At 41.1% G+C, this 18678-nt stretch overlaps 1 protein-coding gene across 1 annotated transcript in view; it reads left to right on the forward strand.

The window, feature by feature from the left end:
* The window catches only part of MAST1 (microtubule associated serine/threonine kinase 1), a 45451-nt gene that overhangs the window by 15957 nt on the left and 10816 nt on the right, over positions 1 to 18678 (forward strand). Inside the window, exons 9-17 of the mRNA XM_063293007.1 lie at positions 975 to 1107; positions 5273 to 5340; positions 9532 to 9617; positions 11583 to 11791; positions 15548 to 15686; positions 15783 to 15915; positions 16535 to 16700; positions 17268 to 17369; positions 17698 to 17820. Coding sequence (XP_063149077.1) covers positions 975 to 1107; positions 5273 to 5340; positions 9532 to 9617; positions 11583 to 11791; positions 15548 to 15686; positions 15783 to 15915; positions 16535 to 16700; positions 17268 to 17369; positions 17698 to 17820 — 1159 coding nt within the window. The remainder of the gene's footprint in view (positions 1 to 974; positions 1108 to 5272; positions 5341 to 9531; positions 9618 to 11582; positions 11792 to 15547; positions 15687 to 15782; positions 15916 to 16534; positions 16701 to 17267; positions 17370 to 17697; positions 17821 to 18678) is intronic.

The raw sequence follows: 18678 nt of genomic DNA on the forward strand, positions 1-18678 counted from the left end.
CAGTTGAAATCAAAACTTCAGTAACAGCGACTCAACATTAAATTTCACTGATCGCCTTTAACACATAAATTCCCTAACGATCAACAGTGTAAACACATTGGCATCTCAGCTGGAATATACTTGGTATCAAAGAACAGAGCCAGTGGATCCTTTAGCATTTAGCCGCCATGTTGTCTGTATATTATCTACAGTACTGAAGGCCGTAAGCTTCTTCATGCCAGTTGCTGAGACGTGTGTGGCATCTAGTTGTTTGGATTCCATACAAATGTCGTGTTTTCTGAAAATGCGTATCACAGCAGCCAAGTTCTGTGGTCTGCAAAGCCCCGTCTTTTCCTAGACCTCTGTTCCCAAATTGGTATCCTGCCAATTCCCTTGCTTCATATAGATAATGTGAGGGCAAGAGGTGGCACTATGGGAAATGCAGAGCCTGGGAACAGACAAGACGGTTATGAAAATGCAGTGCGACTGCCATCAATAGCCAAATGGACTGTAAGTAACCTGATAGAACATAGCAGCTCTAGCAACTATTCCACTTGATTCTCACTTTTTTCCCCCCTGGGGGCTTCCATTTCGATTTTACTATGAAATTGCCCAACCTCACTCACAGAATTTCACAAGCTGTTCAGCCAATAACCTCCATGTGTAATCACCCATATTTTCCCATTCCGATTTTCATCTTGTTTTCTCTCCAGAAAAAAAACCCTTAAGGAGGAAAAAAAAGGTAGAATAGCTGCAAGATGCCTTTTTGTCTGGTGTACTGAGAATCCTCCATTTAAAAATGCTATGAGGGTAATGTTAGCCTGAGGGACAATGGCTGTTTCAGTCCCTGGGCCTGGTGAGTCCAGTCACCTTTGCTCAAGTCCATGTTTTTAGCATTACATCTCCCTAGCGTGCTCTCTTGTGGTTCCCTGAAACCAATTTCTTCTTTGCTAATCTCCATCCTAACTCTGACCTGCTCTGCTTCCTGTCTCTAGGAATTTAATCCTGAGGAGTTTTACCACTTGCTGGAAGCAGCTGAGGACCATGCCAAAGAGGGACATCTGGTGAAGACAGATATTCCTCGTTACATCATTAGCCAGCTGGGACTCACTCGAGACCCATTTCCAGGTAATGCCACCAAAACTATCTGCCATCCAGGCAGCCTCATCCCTGTATATGTACCCAAGTCACAGTATCTGTCAAATGTCAAGTGATCCTACTTGTGTGTCATTCTTGCATGTATTAGCATGGTCATCTCATAACTCCTTTGGATATGTGGCAATTTGTCATGCTGACTTTTCAATTTAATATTACATGGATTCCACACAGCACAAATTTGTTCTTTTTCCTCAATAAGATTCTTTATTCTTGGGCCACTTTTGTTCCTTCTGCAGCTTTCAGAGAAATCTGTCTGAAGTTCAACTGCCTATTCTACTTAGTGGGTTTGTTGTTGTTGTTAGTTGCCATCGAGTCATTTATGACTCATGGCGACCCTATGTATAACAGAGTGAAATGCTGTTTGGTCTTGCGCCATATGCCTGACTGTTCCAATGTTTGCATCCGTTGTTGCAGTAATTGTATTGATCCATCACATTGAATGTCTTCCTCTTTTCTGCTGGCCCTCGACTTTACCAAACAGGATGTCCTTTTCAAGCAATCGGTCTTTTCTGACAATGTGCCCAAAGTATGAGAGTCTAAGCCTAGTTATCTTCACCTCTAGGGAACATTCTGGCTGTATTTCTTCTAAAACTGATTTGTTTGTTCTTCTGGCAGCCCATGGTATTTTCAGTAATCTTCACCAACACCACAATTCGAATGCATCAATTCTTCTATCTTCCTTTTTTAACCTCCAACTTTCACAGGCATATGTGGCAATTGAGAAGACCATGGCATGAGTCAGACGCACCTTTATTTTTAAAATGACATCTTTACTTCTGAAAACTTTAGATAGGTATTTGATGGCAGATTTTCCCAGTGCAATACGTTGTTTGATTTCTTGATTACTCCTTCCCTTGGCATTGATTGTTGATCTGAGTAGTCTGAAATTGTTGACAACTTCAATTTCTTCTCCATTTATTGTGACATTGTTTATTGGTCCATTTGTGAGTATCTTTGTCTTCTTCACATTCAGGTGTAGTCCGTATTGCTGACTACAATCTTTGATCTTCATCAACAAGGACCAAGTCTTCTTCATTTCCAGCAACCAAAGTTGTATCATCTGCATATTGCAGGTTGTTAATGAGTCTTCCACCAATTCTGATACCCTGTTCTTCTTTGTACATTCCTGCTTCTCGAATTATTTGTTCAGCGTACACTTTGAATAAGTAGGGTGAAAGTACACAACCTTGCCGTACACCTTTTCCATTTTTGAACCACTCAGTATCATTGTTTTCTGTTCTAACGACTGCCTCTTGATCCGTGTACAGGTTCCGCATGAGTACAATTAAGTGCTGTGGAATTCCCATTCCTTGTAATATTAACCATAACTTATTATGGTCCACACAGTCAAACGCCTTTGTGTAATCAATGAAACAGAGGTAAACATCTTTCCAGTATTCTTTACATTCAGCCAAGATCCATCTGACATCAGCAATGATATCTCTCATACTGTGTCCTCTTCTAAATCCAGCTTGGACTTCTGGTAGTTCTCTGTCGATGTAAGGCTGCAAACATTGTTGAATTATTTTCAGCAAAATTTTGCTAGCATGTGAAATCAGCAAAATTGTTTGATAATTTCCACATTCTGTTTGATCTCCTTTCTTTGGAATGGGCATGAATGCGGATCTCGTCCAGTCAGTTGGCCAGGTCGTTGTCTTCCAGACTTCTTGACATAGAAGAGTAAGTAAGTGCTTCCACTGTTGCATCTGATAGTTGAATATCTCAATTGGTAATCCATCAGTTCCTGGAGCCTTGGTTTTCGCCAATGCCTTCAGTGTAGCTTGAACTTCTTCCTTCAGTACCGATGGTTCTTGATCATATTCTACCTCCTGAAATAGCTGAACATCGACTAACTCTTTTTTATACAGTGATTCTGTATATTCCTTCCATCTTCTCTTAATACTACCCGCGTCATTTAATGTATTGCCCATAGAATCTTTAAGGATAGCAACTCGGGGCTTGAATTTTCTCTTCAGCTCTTTCAGCTTGAGAAATGCTGATCGTGTTCTTCCTCTTTGATTTTCTAACTCTAGGTCTTTGCATATTTCTTCATAATATTTGTCCTTATCTTTTCGAGCTGCCCTTTGAAATTTTCTATTTAGCTCTCTTACTTCACTCTTTCTTCCATTAGCTTTAGCTACTCTGTGTTTAAGAGCAAGTTCCAGATTCTCATCTGACATCCATTTGGATCTTTTCCTTCTTTCCTTCTTTTTTAATGATCTTTCACTTTCGTCACATATTATGTTCTTAATGTCTTCCCACAACCCTTCTGGTCTTCGGTCATCAGTGTTTAGTGCATCGAATCGGTTTTTGAGGTGATCTCTAAATTCAGGTGGGATGTTTTCTAGATCATACTCTGGCACTCTTGGACTTGCTTTGATTTTCTTTAGCTTCAGCTTGAACTTAGTGGGTAGGATATAAATAAATCAACACAGTTTAGTTTCACTTCAGAGAGTGGAAAAAGAGATTGGCCAGGATAACCTCTAGGCATATTTCTAAGATCTGAACAAAGAAGTCAAACTTGTTAAGGAGTTACTAAGAATTTATTAAGAAGTCTCCCATAGAAAGGAGAAGGTAAATTGAGGTCTACTAGCAAGTCTCTGGGTCACCATCTTGTATTTAGTGATTGCTGGGATTCTTCTGAAAAATGCTGAAGTAGATGGACTTACGATAGAAACATTTTTTTGAAGATGAAAAACCAGAGAAGCTGATAGTGAAGCCTTAATTATTAAGAAATCCCAAACATGCAGACTTCTTTGTTAAAATTTAAAGTTCGTATGTCCACTATCAGGACAAAAGGAAAATCAGCCTACCTAGTTGTTGAAGTCTGGTTATGATAGGGGATTGGAATCTTTTACATGGCAAAAAGACTTTTCAGAAGACTCTAGGATGATGCTGGATGAACAGCGAATCTTTTCTCATCTTGACTCCAACCCCCAGTTTTCACTGTTAAAGCAAACCTTATCTTGCAGCATCAATTGTTCCTCCAGTGCTTATACATAAAACAGGGTGGCTTAATGAAATTCAGAACCCCCTTGTCATTCTTTCCTCAATTGTAGCTAAATATAGACAATGTAGCCATTAAAAATTGTATGGAAAAACACTGTCATAACATTTCCCAATTTTACTCCTTTCAGACTTTTACCAAACGGAATAGCTTTCTAGTTTTTGTGTGTTGAATTGGGCTGAACTATCTAAAAGTTGATACCTTGATTCCATGACATCCAGGAATGTGAAACTACTACAGGTGGCAGATTCCAAAGGCGGGGTTATATCGCTTGCTTCATCTGAGTAAACCAAAAAACAAACTGCCCACAGGGTGAAGGATTTTGGAATGGCTTCTGTTTTTATTTTTAGGACCTTTGCTGCAGGCATCTGGGCTCTGGATTTGATCAGACTGATGTGCCAAAGGGGGTTGTTAACCCCTTTCCTTCAAGTTGGCCTCCCATTCAAAACTGGCCCTCCATTTCTATTTTTCTCTCAATGGGGGAAACATTGCATGGATTCATCATGTGTGGTTGATCCTGAAACAGGATTGATAATTGTTCAGAGTAGCCTAACTAGGAATCATGCTCTGGATTTCCAGACAAGTAATAATGGAATTCACATGCACATTCTGGAAAGTGGTAGATCAAAGGCCCCAGGTGCTAGAAGGTCTGCTGCGTGTCTCTTCATTGGGATGATTTATTTGTTACTGCTTCAGCTTGAAAATATACATTTTCAGACTGGCAAGGTAGCATATGCTTGTCTGCATCCAGTGTTAAATGTGTGCATATACACATGTGTATTTCTCTAAACAGGATTTCATGAGTGTATTTATATTGCATTGTGAGTGTGAGTAAAATTGCCAGTATGTGCACATCTGCATAAAGAGGTTTTGGCATATCTGCTGTGTGTTGAGCTGCATGCAGATGTGCTTGCAAGTGCATGGTTGAATCTTCTGATTTGCCATTGGAGCACATGGAGCTTTCATATATACCCATCTATACCACATGCATGTGCCTCTGTGTATATGCATGGCTCTGTGTGTGTCTAGGTTTCACCCTTTCTGTGCTTTCATAAATGACAATGGGGTTGCTAAAGCCTTGTTCCCTTGGCTCTCCCTTTGGCTCTTCCCAAACCTTGTTGTCGTCAGATGTGCTGTATGTGGAGGAACACGATAGTGGAGGATCCAACACACCTGAGACAGAGGAGTTCACCGAGGTCAGTATATGGGTCAGCTCTGCCAACCCCATCCTAGCTCTGTGCCACTCTCCCAGTTTTCCTCCACACGGGGACTCCCACAGACACACCTTCATTGCCTTTTGTTCGCCATGCTATACAGATGCCCACTTGGTTGATATTGGAGCAGAGGAGAAAGCGAGCCTGCTGTTGCTACTAGGCCTCAGGTGAACATCTCATTTGTGCAAGAAGAAAGAGAAACTTTCATAATAAGCTGAGATGATGTCAAAATGTGTGACGATGTAATACACAAAAGCTGCATTGATGCGAGAACATAAGTTATGGCACATGTCATAATTTGCACATGTCATAATTTGCCTCTTCTTGTCCCTTGTTCAGAACTACCAGTTTTTGAAATTCAGGATTCTATCTAAGGTTGTGTACTGTTTCTACTGGCAGCAACTAGAAATAAATTAGACATTAATTGTATAAATGCTATTAGTTGGCGGGGGGTGGTGTTACTTAAATAGCAGCACCTCTTCTGTGATCTCCAGAGTACTGTGTTGCTTTGGGTACTGGGGAAGTGGTAGTGTGTTGTTAAATCATTATGTGTTGTATTTTTCATATGTTCATTTAATATTGCGTTTAACTTTCCAAGGTGGGACTTTTTCACAATATTTGTTTATTTATTATTTATTTAATTTTATATCCTGCTTTTATTATTTTTATAAATGACTCAGGGCAGCGAACATACCTAATACTCCTTCCTCCTCCTATATTCCCCAAAACAACCACCCTGTGAGGTGGGTTGGGCTGAGAGAGAGGCACTGGCCAAAAGTCACCCAGCCGGCTCTCATGCCTAAGGTGGGACTAGAACTCACAGTCTCCTGGTTTCTAGCCCGTTGCCTTAACCACTAGACCACACTGGCTCCATGCTTGCATATCTCCTATGTAAATTAATATTTATTCATATGAGAGAGCCGACATCAATTGCATTTCTCTACAGAAGTAAATCCTCCTGAGTTTCATGCAGAGAATGCCCTAGATATATTAATTAAGATACAATTAATATTGTTTCTAAATCAGAGGCCTAATTTCAAAGAGCTGCCTAAGCTAGGCTTGGCTTGTGGAAGAGATTTGCACTAACACATTACCTTTTCCTACTTTTTCCCCTTGGGCAACTAATATGCTGTCTATCCAGTAAATTACCATATTGCAAGTTTCCCTCAGTTTCAACAGCTGTCTTTACAGGTATTGCTTGGGATGAGGAGCAAGTGTTAACTGAAATACTTGCATCCAAACCTCTCGTGGACTTGTTAAATGTTATTTCAAGCTCTTTAGACCTTAGCTTGGTTGTTGTTGTTGTTGTTGTTGTTGTTTTTTGAGATGTTGAAGAATGTTTGAGGTTATGTGCAATGTAGCAAACAAATGCCAGCTTTCCTTCTTAAAATGCAAGTCCATCTTTAATATTTTTTAAATAAAAAGTGAAATAAAATGTGCCCTTAACTTGGATTTCCACTAGTTAATCAACTAAGAATTAAGTTGATCAATCTACTAGCTAAATAAAATAAAACTTGCAGGCCTATTTATGATTTTCATATCACACAAGTTAAAGTTTAAAGCAGATTAAAGTTTGTGCAAACTGCAGAAACCTGATCACCTTTGTTCCATAATGATCAAAGCAGATCCAAGGATGGCAACCCAAATAGGCATTTAAGATGGCAGCAATTTAAAGCAGATGTGGGTTGCCTGCATGCAGCTGTCTAACCGCATTTTTGTGGCACCCCCCCCCCCCCAAGATTGCATTTATGCAATTTTATGGCTAACTCCCTTGTCTAAAGTAGATATTCTGCCTCTCTGGAGGAGTTACTATATCTATTTTTTACTTTAATAAAAATCTGAACCCTATATCTCGGTCATGTTCCCTATAGCTTTTGAGGGGAGGAGTTAAGAAATAAAGAATTTAAAATAATGACTCTCACCCTCAAAAAAGTTGCCTATTTCTGCATTAAAGGGTGTAAGTGAGGCTTAGGCCAAGGTTTCTCAACCTTAGCAACTTTAAGATGTGTGGACTTCAATTCCCAGAATTGGCTGGGGGAATGCTGGGAGTTGAAGTCCACACATCTCAGAATTGCTAAGGTTGAGAAACCCTGCTATAGGCTATTGGTAAGCTGTACTTTTTGATTCTTTACAGTGCAGCTGAAGATGTTGGAAAGCTACTCTTGGTCCTTATGACAAGTTGGCTTTATATCTGGGCTAGCTCTGCTCAGTGGCGACAGCAGCAGCAATTGTTAGGAATGGGTGAGAAAAAGGGAAGAGAAGGAAGATCCACTTGTGGAAGAGAGGAGGACTATGAAAGGGAGGAGTGGCATGGGTGGCCTAGGGACAAGAAGAGGGAGGCCCAGGCACTGCTGGAAGAATGGGAATGAGGCAAGTGGCTTATGAGTAGGGCTGATGGAAAAGTAAACCGCCCAGTCCCCCATGAGGGGGAGATGGGCGGTGAATAAATTTATAAATAAATAAAAAAGAGGGGAAGGTAAGAAGGAAAAATGACCATAGGATTGGACAAGAAACAAAACAGACAATTAGAAGGGAGATGGATTGTGTATGGGTCCTGCACATGTGAGGGAAAAGGAATACCCAGAGTCCCCTTTTCAGGAGAGATGGGCAGTGATAGAAATTTGATTGATTGATAGTTAGATAGATAGATAGATAGATAGATAGATAGATAGATAGATAGATAGATACAGGTAGTCCTTGCTTAACAACTATTCATTTAGTGATGGTTCAGACTTACAACAGTGCTGGAAAGATCGACTTACGACTGGTCCTCATACTTAATGGCCATCACAGTGTTCCCTGCGGTCACATGACCACAATTTGTGCACTTGGCAAATGGTTCACATTTATGACTGTCGCAGCATCCTGTGGTCATGTGATTGCCATCTTCGACCTTCCTGGCCAGGTCCTGGCAAGCAGATCAATGGAGAACCACGTGATTCACTTAACGACTGCATGGATTGCTTAATGATTGCTGCAAAAAAGGTTGTAAAATCGGGTTGGATTTGCTTCATGACTGCTTCACTTGGCAACCGAAATTCCAGTCCCGATTATGGTCATTAAGTGAGGACTACCTGTAGGCTGAAGGTGGAAGAAAAGTGGTAGAAGATCCAGGATGTCAATCTTAGTTGTTGTTTAGTGCGGGGGGTACATTGTTCCTGAATCTTACTAGTTCCCAGGCTAGAACTGTTTCCCTTGCTTGATCTCTCCCATATCACAGTCTGTTAATTATTCAGTGATGGCATATTTGTTTTGGACAGAAAAGGCTGAATAGAGAGACATTGAGGGAACCTCTTCCACCTCCACTTCCCTCTTGGAAATTCATCAAATGCATGATTCTTTCAGAAGCACTGGAAAGCTAATTAGCTGCTCTTTGGAAATGGAGTTAAACTGGCAGATGGCATGAGGTTTTCAGTGTAGTTTTCAGTTTATTAAATTTGAATTTATTTAAATAAATATATTTACACTTGGTTTTTAAACCACAGTGAATCAGCTGAAGTCTTTAATATGCAAGCATATTAGAATGTAAATAAATGGTACAGTAGCAAGGATCATAAATAATAATAAACAATAAAAACTAGCAATCCAAAACTACAGTTCCAGAAATAATAGAAGAATACTTAGGTTTTCACAATTTTCCTGAAGACTTGCAAAGATGAACTCTCAGTAGAAGTTTAAAACTTTACGTAGAATCAAGAATAATTTCTGCCTTTGTCCCTCCTACTTCGTCCTAGTTATACTTTTTTGGAGTGGGGTCTCTACTCATAGTTGGGCCACTGAAAGATCTACTGTGGTTTGCAGCTTGGAAAAGGTTGTGCAGCTTTGCTCTAAAGTTTCCCGTTCTTTACTGGTGAGGATGTGATCAACATGTATGTGACTTGTAGCTCTTTATGGAAGAACAGAGATTCTGCCCAAATAAAAGTTTCTTACTGGGACTTCATTGCTGTTGCTTAACTATGCATTTCATTTGTGCACTTGACTCTTCTTTAGGTTTGATATTTCTGCATTTATAAATGAAACGACCACTATTTCTGAATGACAGAATTCAGATTCAAACGCTGTGTTAGCCTGTGTGTAAAAAGCATCCTAAAAGGGTAAAGTTCTGTTAGAACTGAATTCATGTTTCCATATGGACCATCTGTGGCCTCACACCCAGAATGCTTAATATTGCAGAGTCGTGGGACTACTCCAAAGCCAAAGAAGCCACCAGGAGAAGGAGACTTCGAAACTATTAAACTTATAAGCAATGGGGCATATGGGTGAGTGCACTTACTTAGCCTCAGGCTCCTTGGATCCGTCAGCGGCAGGAAAGGATCTCTGCTTCTGGGTCAGCTCCATAGCTGCAAGTCAAGTCTGCTTCAAATGCTTGCTTGGGCCAGTCATTCTGTTCCCACAGTGGAGATGTAGCTCAGGTGCTCCTGTCCACATTCACAGCAGATGGAACATAAATTAGGACAGCAGTTCAAAGAGACTATGAAAATAGATTATGGTTTTAAAAAAAGTTTAACGTTTGGATTATTTTAGCCTGATGCTGAAGAGACAGTGTAGATACCAGACAAGCCTGTCTGAGGAAGACTTTCCTCAAGGAGGCGCTAGCTTCGCTGGGACTCTATGGGCAATTGGAGGAGACCCTCTGAAGACAGTCAGTGAACATGTGGGAGAAGGTATTCTTTCAAATATCAAGATCTCAAATACAGGATAATTCTGGATTCTGACTTCCCACTGAGAAATGCAGGTAGTCCTTGACTTACAACCATTCATTTAGCAACCTTTCGAAGTTACAACGGCACTGGAAAAAGTGACTTGCGATTGGTCCTCGCGTGACCGGCGCAACATCCCTGTGGTCATGTGATCAAAATTCAGGCGCTTGGCAACCAGCATGTATTTATGACAGTTGCAGCATCCCGGGGTCATGTGATCGCCATTTGCAACCTTCCCAGCTGGCTTCTGACAAGCAAAGTCAGTGGGGGAAGTCGGATTCATTTAACGAACATGTGATTCACTTAACCACTGCAAAAAAGGTTGTAAAATCAAGCATGACTCACTTAACAGCTGCCTCGCTTAGCAACGGAAGTTCTGGTCCCAATTGTGGTCATAAGTCAAGAACTATCTGTTAGCCCCAAATGCTTTTTCTATCTTAAAATATGCTACAGTGAGGTACACTGGACATATGAGCACATTTAACTTCTTCCTGTACAAAGCTTTGTGTAAATGTTAGTTTTCTAGCCAACTAAAAAAGGAGATGAATTCTAATAAGTATGAAGTATCTAGCATCTTTCTTTAAAGAATATGAAAATTAAGGTAGTTTAGGGAAGGGTTGTGGCATGTTGACTCCAAGATTTTGCATTTCTTATTTGTGGCAGGGGAGGGGGTGTTTCCAACTGCCTTTAAGGAGGCGCTGGTACACCCCCTCCTCAAGAAACCATCGCTGGACCATACTGTACTAGACAATTTTCATCCAGTCTCCCACCTCCCCTTCTTGGGGAAGGTAGTTGAGAAAGTGGTGGCGTTGCAGCTCCAGAGGTATATTTTCAAGCTGTCCTTGTTATCTCCCATATAGACTATTGCAATGCGCTCTACATGGGGCTACCCTTGAAGAGTATCCGGAAGCTACAGCTGGTCCAGAATGCAGCTGAGCGGGCTATCTTTGGTGTCCCTAGAAGGGCACATGTAACACCTTTACTGCGTGAGCTCCATTGGGTTCCAGTTTGCTTCCAGGTCCAATTCAAGGTGTTGGTTATCACCTTTAAAGCCCTACATGGCATGGGGCCAAGCTACCCGGGGGACCGCCTCTTCCCCATTACATCAACCTGTCCCACCCGATCATGCAGAGAAGGCAAGTTGCAGACCCCGTCGGTAAAAGAACTCCTGGCCTTCCGGAAGAACTTGAAGACCTGGCTCTGCCACCTGGCTTGGAGCAGGGAGGGGGAGTCGTCATCCTTGGGGATGGCTAGTGCCCTAGAGTGCTCATCACATACAGTGACTGCATTAGATCTGCCATTTGGATCTTATTTATAATTATTATTTATTTGTAACTTGTATTTTTAGATATTGTATTGTATATTTATTATTGATCGATTATTTTGTTGTAAACCACCCAGAGTCCTTCTGGTGGGAGGAGATGGGTGGTGACAAATTGGATAAATCGATAAATAATATACAGACTTTTGGGGCAGAATTTAAAAACGCCTCTTGCTGGCCTCTGCTTCCTTCTTCTCTCTCAGAGCTGTGTATTTGGTGCGGCACAAAGAGACCCGCCAGCGCTTTGCCATGAAGAAGATTAATAAGCAGAACCTCATCCTGCGCAATCAGATCCAACAAGCCTTTGTGGAACGCGACATTCTGACTTTTGCAGAGAATCCTTTTGTGGTCAGCATGTTCTGCTCTTTTGAAACTAAGCGGTACCTCTGCATGGTCATGGAGTACGTTGAAGGTATGCAGCCTCAGAGTTTGGAAGCATGGTGCCTGTGAGATGCATGGTCTTTATGATATTGGTCTCATGTGGTAGTCCATGGGGATCAGTTGTATTGATATGCCCTAGATTCAGGTCATTTGCAGCTTTATCCAAACCGAACTCTCCAAATATAGTCAGCTTCTGTATTCTCTCTCTGATTTGGACATAGGCTGTACTGATTGGGGCATTATGGGTGAAGTTAGTATCTTTGGAAGCAGCTGATTTGAACAGGCTGCATTAGGATGCTGGATTTTATAAAGAAAATATGTTTAACAGGACATTATTTGTAAGAATTCCTAAAGAATATAACAAATATCTTACTAAATATAATAGTGAGTGTGTCAATAAATAGATTACCTACAAAAATGATAGCTGGGAGGTGGGCATAACTCAGTAGTTAAGTACATGTCTTACATGCAGAAGAATTCATGTTCAATCCCTGAAATACCCAGGTAAGGTGAGGGAAGATTTCTGCCTGCAACCCTTAAGAGCAACTGCCCATCTGGATAGACGCTCTTGAGCTAGCTTATCTAATGTATTATCTTATGTAATGTATTGGAAGTTATGGCCATTGCAGTTGTCTCTCTCTCAACCCAGGGCATGTCTGGAAAACATCTGAAAATGCATATTGCTGTTACTTTCAAATAAGCAGATTAGTTGAAAACTCAGTTATAATCTACCAGGAGTTATATAACGGCAGTGAACTTGATACTGCTTTGTAACTAACCAATTTAAGGCAGTAAAATGTATTACAAGGATACACAATTTCTGCAAACAAAAAGGGTGTGCCAGGGTATTGTGTGGCATATCAGGAGAGGAGCTTTAAGAGTTTCAAAGAGTGAAATGCGTACTTTAATCAACTGCAAACCATTTTTCCTCTTAACCCATCCCCTGACCTCAAAAAAATGCAAAAAAGGTGTCACACCAGACAGGCTTTGAAGATCACAAAGGGGATGCTGATGTGGCCACTGGACTGCACTTTTTGCCATGCTGATTTATTATTCATTTTAATACATTCAGAATGATTTTTAATTTAAGAAATCACAGCACACCATCCACCAATTTGTTTTTCCATTAGCAAAATTGGTGCTTTCCATTAGGCAGGAAAAAGAATCATTGGAGCAAGAGGACTGACCTACCTAAACATAAACAGGCAAAGGAAGGTAGGACAGAATTCCTGCTCCCTGCAGGGGATGGAGGGGAAAAAAACAGATTTCCCTTCCTATGGAAGGAGCAAACACCGAAACAGGAACCCAAACAGGTACAGCTGATTGTGCTGAGTTTATTCTGATAATTTATTCTTTTCCTGAAGAGTCAGCATGACAGCAAATACATTTCATAGTGTCACAAGTTCACACCAGCCTTTTAAGTTCTGCATTAAAATTTGTATACGAGATTTGCAGGAAGCACTGCCAAGAATAATGATTAGCAAATCATATTAAGCATAAAATAACATGCATCTCCCATTAACCAAATAATCATAGGTCAAGCTTTGACAAGAAGGAGCTTTCCCAATGGTTGCAGTTAATCCTGTTGGTATCGCTTTCTAAGTCTAGTGTTTCAATTTCTCACTCGAGAGAAAGAATCCGCTGTTAGGGTTCTTTTTTTTTAAAACCAGAATACTTGTGCAGTTAGAAATTAAGATGGATTGTAGCAGACATTATGACTGTGGCCTTCACAAGAGAGTCTGGCATCCTGTACTCTTCTTGCAATGAAGAAATTGTGGTTTGAGATCTGGAGATCACGTAGGCCATTAATGCTGAATATACAGCAAAGGATTTCAGTCCATAAGCATTATCTTACAAACTGTGTCTAAATAAGATAATAAAAGAGGCCAGAGGACAAAAAGAACAGGTGATGAGAGATAAAAAAGAGAAAGATGAGTTTAATTGTTAAAAGCAACAATTAACAATAATTACATCTAAAACAGGAAAAACTAACTGGGCTATTACATCACAAAGGAAGAAAAGAAATATAAAAGGAAGATAAGGACTGCAGAGAACTGAATTAATTACTTCCATCTCTCTTCCCTCTAGAAGATATAGGGCAGAAAACTACCTGCACTGATACTTTCAGAAAGTAAGTCTGAGGCATGGACCTAAATAGGGTAGACAACATAGAAAGCTCTGCACCTCTCTACTTAATTTTCAAAGAACTCAAACATGAAACTGATGATCTTGTGTCAAAAAAAAATATATTCCATAAATTCCCACAGGTTTTCATAGCAGAGGGTGGAAAAGTAGCCAGTGGAAAAAATCTGGGTGGACGGACATCTGGGGAATTTCAAGCCAGTTAGGTTAATGTAAATCACAGATAAATTGCTGGAAGGCATGGTGAAGGATATAATTGTCAAGCATGTAGAAAGGCAAGTTCTACTGAAGAAGAATTAGAATGGCTGGGGAATATCAGCAAGCACGTTATCAAGTAGATATTGTTTATTTAGACTTTCAGAAAATGTTTGACAAAGATTTCTGAGCAGATTGAATAATTATGGAGTAAAAGTTGAATCCCCTTAAGGTTTAGTAACTGGCTGAAGGACAGAAAAACTGTGTGTGCCCAATGCATTTATATTTGGTATTGGTGCTTGCAACTTGTTCGTAAATTGCTGATGAAAGCAAAGTGGCAAGTTTGCTCATAATGTTGGATTATTTAGGTTGGCAAATTAGGAAAAGGAACATTCAAATGAAAAATGCAGAAAATATGCAAATATAAAATGATGCCTGTTGGTAGTAAAAACTCCAATTTCAATAATAGGGACCAAGTCAGAGTGCAGTTTTTAGCTCTATGACTGGGTTTGCATAACCTGTATGTAGCAGCTAATAATGTAGATCTTCATACAGGTTGTTGTTAAATTATGAATTCTGTTCTACAAAATAAAGTGATGGCTGTTAACCTGGATAGCTTAAAAAGCCTATTCATGGGTGTAAGGCCTTATATGGCATAGATCTAAGTTGCCTGGAGGCCGTCTACTCCCATGCAGTTGGTCCTATGTTTTCAGAGGGGCTTTTTCAGGCCTTGCCTCCAGAAAGTTTACAACTGAGAGTCAAGCCAGTTTTTTCTATGGCAAGGCAATTGGAGTCAAGGTTGTTTCCCCCATATTACAGTTCAATAGGGGGCACAAAATGTACTTTTCATCCAAGCCTGTTTGAGGTTTTGATGCTCTTGACTGTGGAATTTTTAATATTTCTGCTTTTATAAGCCACCCAGAAGCATACAGGAGTGGACAGAATATAAATTTGTAAAATTTTACAAATTTTGGTAGATAGGTAGGAAGGTAAATATGTAGGTAGGTTGTGATTGGACAGATTCATGGAAACTATCAGCTTCTACTTACCATGATGGTATGACCCCTAGAATTCTGGCTCACCATAATAAACCAGTATGCACCAGTAACCAAGCTTTCTCAGAAATTCTGGCTTAGCATGCCTTCTGAATGAGGCTGTTATGTCCCATTTTTAGATAACATCAGATAGCATACCCCTGAATATCAGATGCTGATAGACAGAGATGCCTGAAGAAGCTGTTATATATACTCCTGTTTTGTTTGTGAGTTTCCTATAGGCATCTGATTGACCAATGTAGATATAGAATGCTAACAACAGTCTCCAGCATCACACTGCTTACGTTCTTAAGACTGCAAGTTTCAATCAAAGGACTGGAGAGATTAGTAGTCTACTCTCTAAATAGAACAACACCCTCGCCATCTCCCTAACCATTTCACCTTCCTCCTAGCAGGTGGGGATTGTGCAACCTTGTTGAAGAACATTGGGGCTCTGCCTGTAGAAATGGCCCGCATGTACTTTGCTGAGACTGTCCTGGCCCTGGAGTACCTGCATAACTATGGCATCGTCCATCGTGACCTCAAGCCTGACAAGTATGAAGTTAAAAGACAAGGCCTGTCTTTAGTTATATTTAGGAAGTGGCTTTGGTTGGCTCTGTCTGATGTTTGTCCCTCTGGCTTTCTCCACAGCCTACTTATCACTTCCATGGGACATATCAAGTTGACAGACTTTGGTCTTTCCAAGATGGGGCTGATGAGCCTCACCACAAACCTGTATGAAGGTCATATTGAGAAGGATGCCAGGGAGTTTCTAGACAAACAGGTGGAACCCTGATTAAGTCTGTGTGTGATGGTGCGCTGCATATATATTAAGAGTGAAGAAGAGAAAGGCAAATATTCAAAATACACAGCTAAAGCTGTGAGACAATTCTGTGAAAATAGTGCTGCACTATGTTGCAATGAATCTGGTAAATTTTCCATTCAGGTTTTTTTTTTCCAGATTCCAGCTCTTAGGGCATGTTTTTTCATACAAAATACAGAAATAAGGAAAATTTATAAAGTATTGCACAGTCATGATGCCACTTGAATAACTCCCAGGGAGACAAGACATGAGATAATACAAAGTGATATTACAACTGACAGCAAACTTTTTCATTTGTTTTTAATATCTGGTGGGGAGTTTAAATCGAAACTAGCTGCCACGCTGCATGTTTAATGATAAGGGAAAGCCTTGGTTTATTGCTTCATGCTAACAAATCAGTGCCTCTGCACTTAACAAAAAACACAATATAAAATTGTTGTGTTGTATGTGAGGGAGAACATTATAGTGGCTCCCATACTTAACTGAACCAAAAGACAGTATGCACTACACATTGGTGAGATATCTGGCACTCGGTGGACCAGTGTCTCCGATAGCTGAATGAAGACAGGTGTCTTAACAGGTGTGTGGGACCCCTGAATACATCGCACCTGAAGTGATCCTTCGCCAAGGCTACGGGAAGCCGGTGGACTGGTGGGCCATGGGCATCATCCTCTACGAATTCCTGGTGGGCTGTGTGCCATTCTTTGGAGATACTCCTGAAGAGCTGTTTGGCCAGGTTATCACTGGTACGTTGGGGCGAATATTGCTCCCCGTAGGGACTCGTTGGCTACGTACTTTAGAATTGGTTCCACGTTTGCAGCATCTAGCCTACCTTGGCTGATGAAAAGTTGACCAGGGTCAGTGCTAGTAAATACTTGAAGGGGAAACCACCAGGGAATCCCTAGGTGGATTTTAGACTAAACGGACGAGTCGAAAAAAGGGAGGGGGCAGAGGACATACAGACTGCTACTTTACTGCTGTGAAGAAGACCACGTGGAAATTTCCATGAAGTCGCAAGGAGTTGAGCTCATCTCAGAGGAGACTTTGAGCAATGAAATGGGGGAGGCAGAGGATCATGAAACCGAGAGGGAAGCACTGTATAGAACTGATGTTTTGGGGCACAGCAACGCTATGGTTTGCTCCTGCTATCCCATATACTTGAAATACAAATCAATTACGTCGTTTAAGTTGCAGCCACGGTAGGAGGAGCTATTTTGATGACCCCCGTATTTTGGACACTTTTTGACCTGATCTGCTTTCCCAAGCCGCCACTATCAGGTTGCAACAGCCTGTCTCTGCTTCCTTGCCTTCAGATGACATCTTGTGGCCAGAAGGGGAGGAGGCGCTCCCATCAGACGCTCAGCATCTGATCTCCTGCCTCCTGCAAACCAATCCTCTTCTCCGCCTGGGAGCAGGTAAGGTCAGACAAGAAAGTTGGTGAGGTGTGGGTTCAGTGTGTTCCAGCTCATAATGGGAGAGGTGGTTTTTCTTCCTCTAAAATGTTACAACCTTAGACATCAAAGAGCTGACAACTATGGCCTTAGCATGTATTTGGCCATATCGACTAGCTGTTCAGGATGAATCCCCAGCTCGCCCATCCCTTTTCCCCATAAACCATCTCTGGCAACAAAATGCAAATTTCTAAGCTAAGCGTTAACTGCTTGGTGCTTCCTTTATTCTCAGGGTGATTTTTAATCTCGTCCAGTAGAGGGCAGCAAGACCCTGTTTTTTTCTTTTACACAGGTGGTGCCTATGAAGTGAAGCAGCATGCATTTTTCAAAGATCTAGACTGGAATGGGCTTCTGAGGCAGAAAGCAGAGTTCATCCCTCATCTGGAATCTGAGGAAGACACCAGCTATTTTGACAGCAAGTGTTAACCTTGCCTTCTTCCCCTCCCTGACCCTGGATATTTTGGTTAACAGTCTGAGCGAGGCTGAAGCCAGTGCTCCAGCTATCCCTGGCCAGACACCTCTAAGTCAGGACTGTTCACCTCTTTGCTTTTATAGAAAGATCCCAAGTAATTCTGTGTTTTTGTTTCCTCTCTTGATGCAAGTAGCAGCTGTGAGTGAGCAATACTCATCAGGACCACAGCAAGGGACGAAAGGGCAATGTAGCTTAGTGGGAGGATTCTTGTTGGCCAAGCAGAATAGCTAGCTGATATTTCCAGGTAAGGCAGGGGAATGTCTTAGTACAGTGCTTCTCAACCTTGGCATGCTGGCTGTGGAATTCTGGGAGTTGAAGTCCAGACAGCTTAAAGTTGCCAAGGTTGAAAAGCACTGTCCGAGAGAGCTACTGGCATTCGGTGTCGCCAGTGCTGAACCAAGAGCCAGTGCTCTGGCACAGTGGAAGGACATTGCCCTTGTTGCTAGAGAAGGTTTAAAGGATGTCTCTCTCTGATATTTGATGCTGACTCTCTTGTGAAAACAAGATCTGTGAAATTCTGAGAGGAGAAATGTTACTTTTATTGTTCTTGTAGCCTAACTGGTTGCAAGGCATTAAAAGAGAACTATTCCTAGGCATGTGGGAAAGGATACTTTATACAGAGATTTTTTTCACCTGAGGCTGCCTCCCTGTTAGTTGTAGCAGGAGTGTTCTCCTGGGCACAGGAGAATACTCCTTGTCCCCCTTTGGGGGAATTAGATCTGCCATTATTTGGATTGCCTTATGTTTTATATTTAGATTTACTGATACTGATATTTACTGATTATTGATATTATTTATGGT

The sequence above is a fragment of the Candoia aspera genome, chromosome 2 (assembly GCF_035149785.1).
Source record: "Candoia aspera isolate rCanAsp1 chromosome 2, rCanAsp1.hap2, whole genome shotgun sequence".
In the NCBI taxonomy this organism is placed as follows: Eukaryota; Metazoa; Chordata; class Lepidosauria; order Squamata; family Boidae; genus Candoia; species Candoia aspera.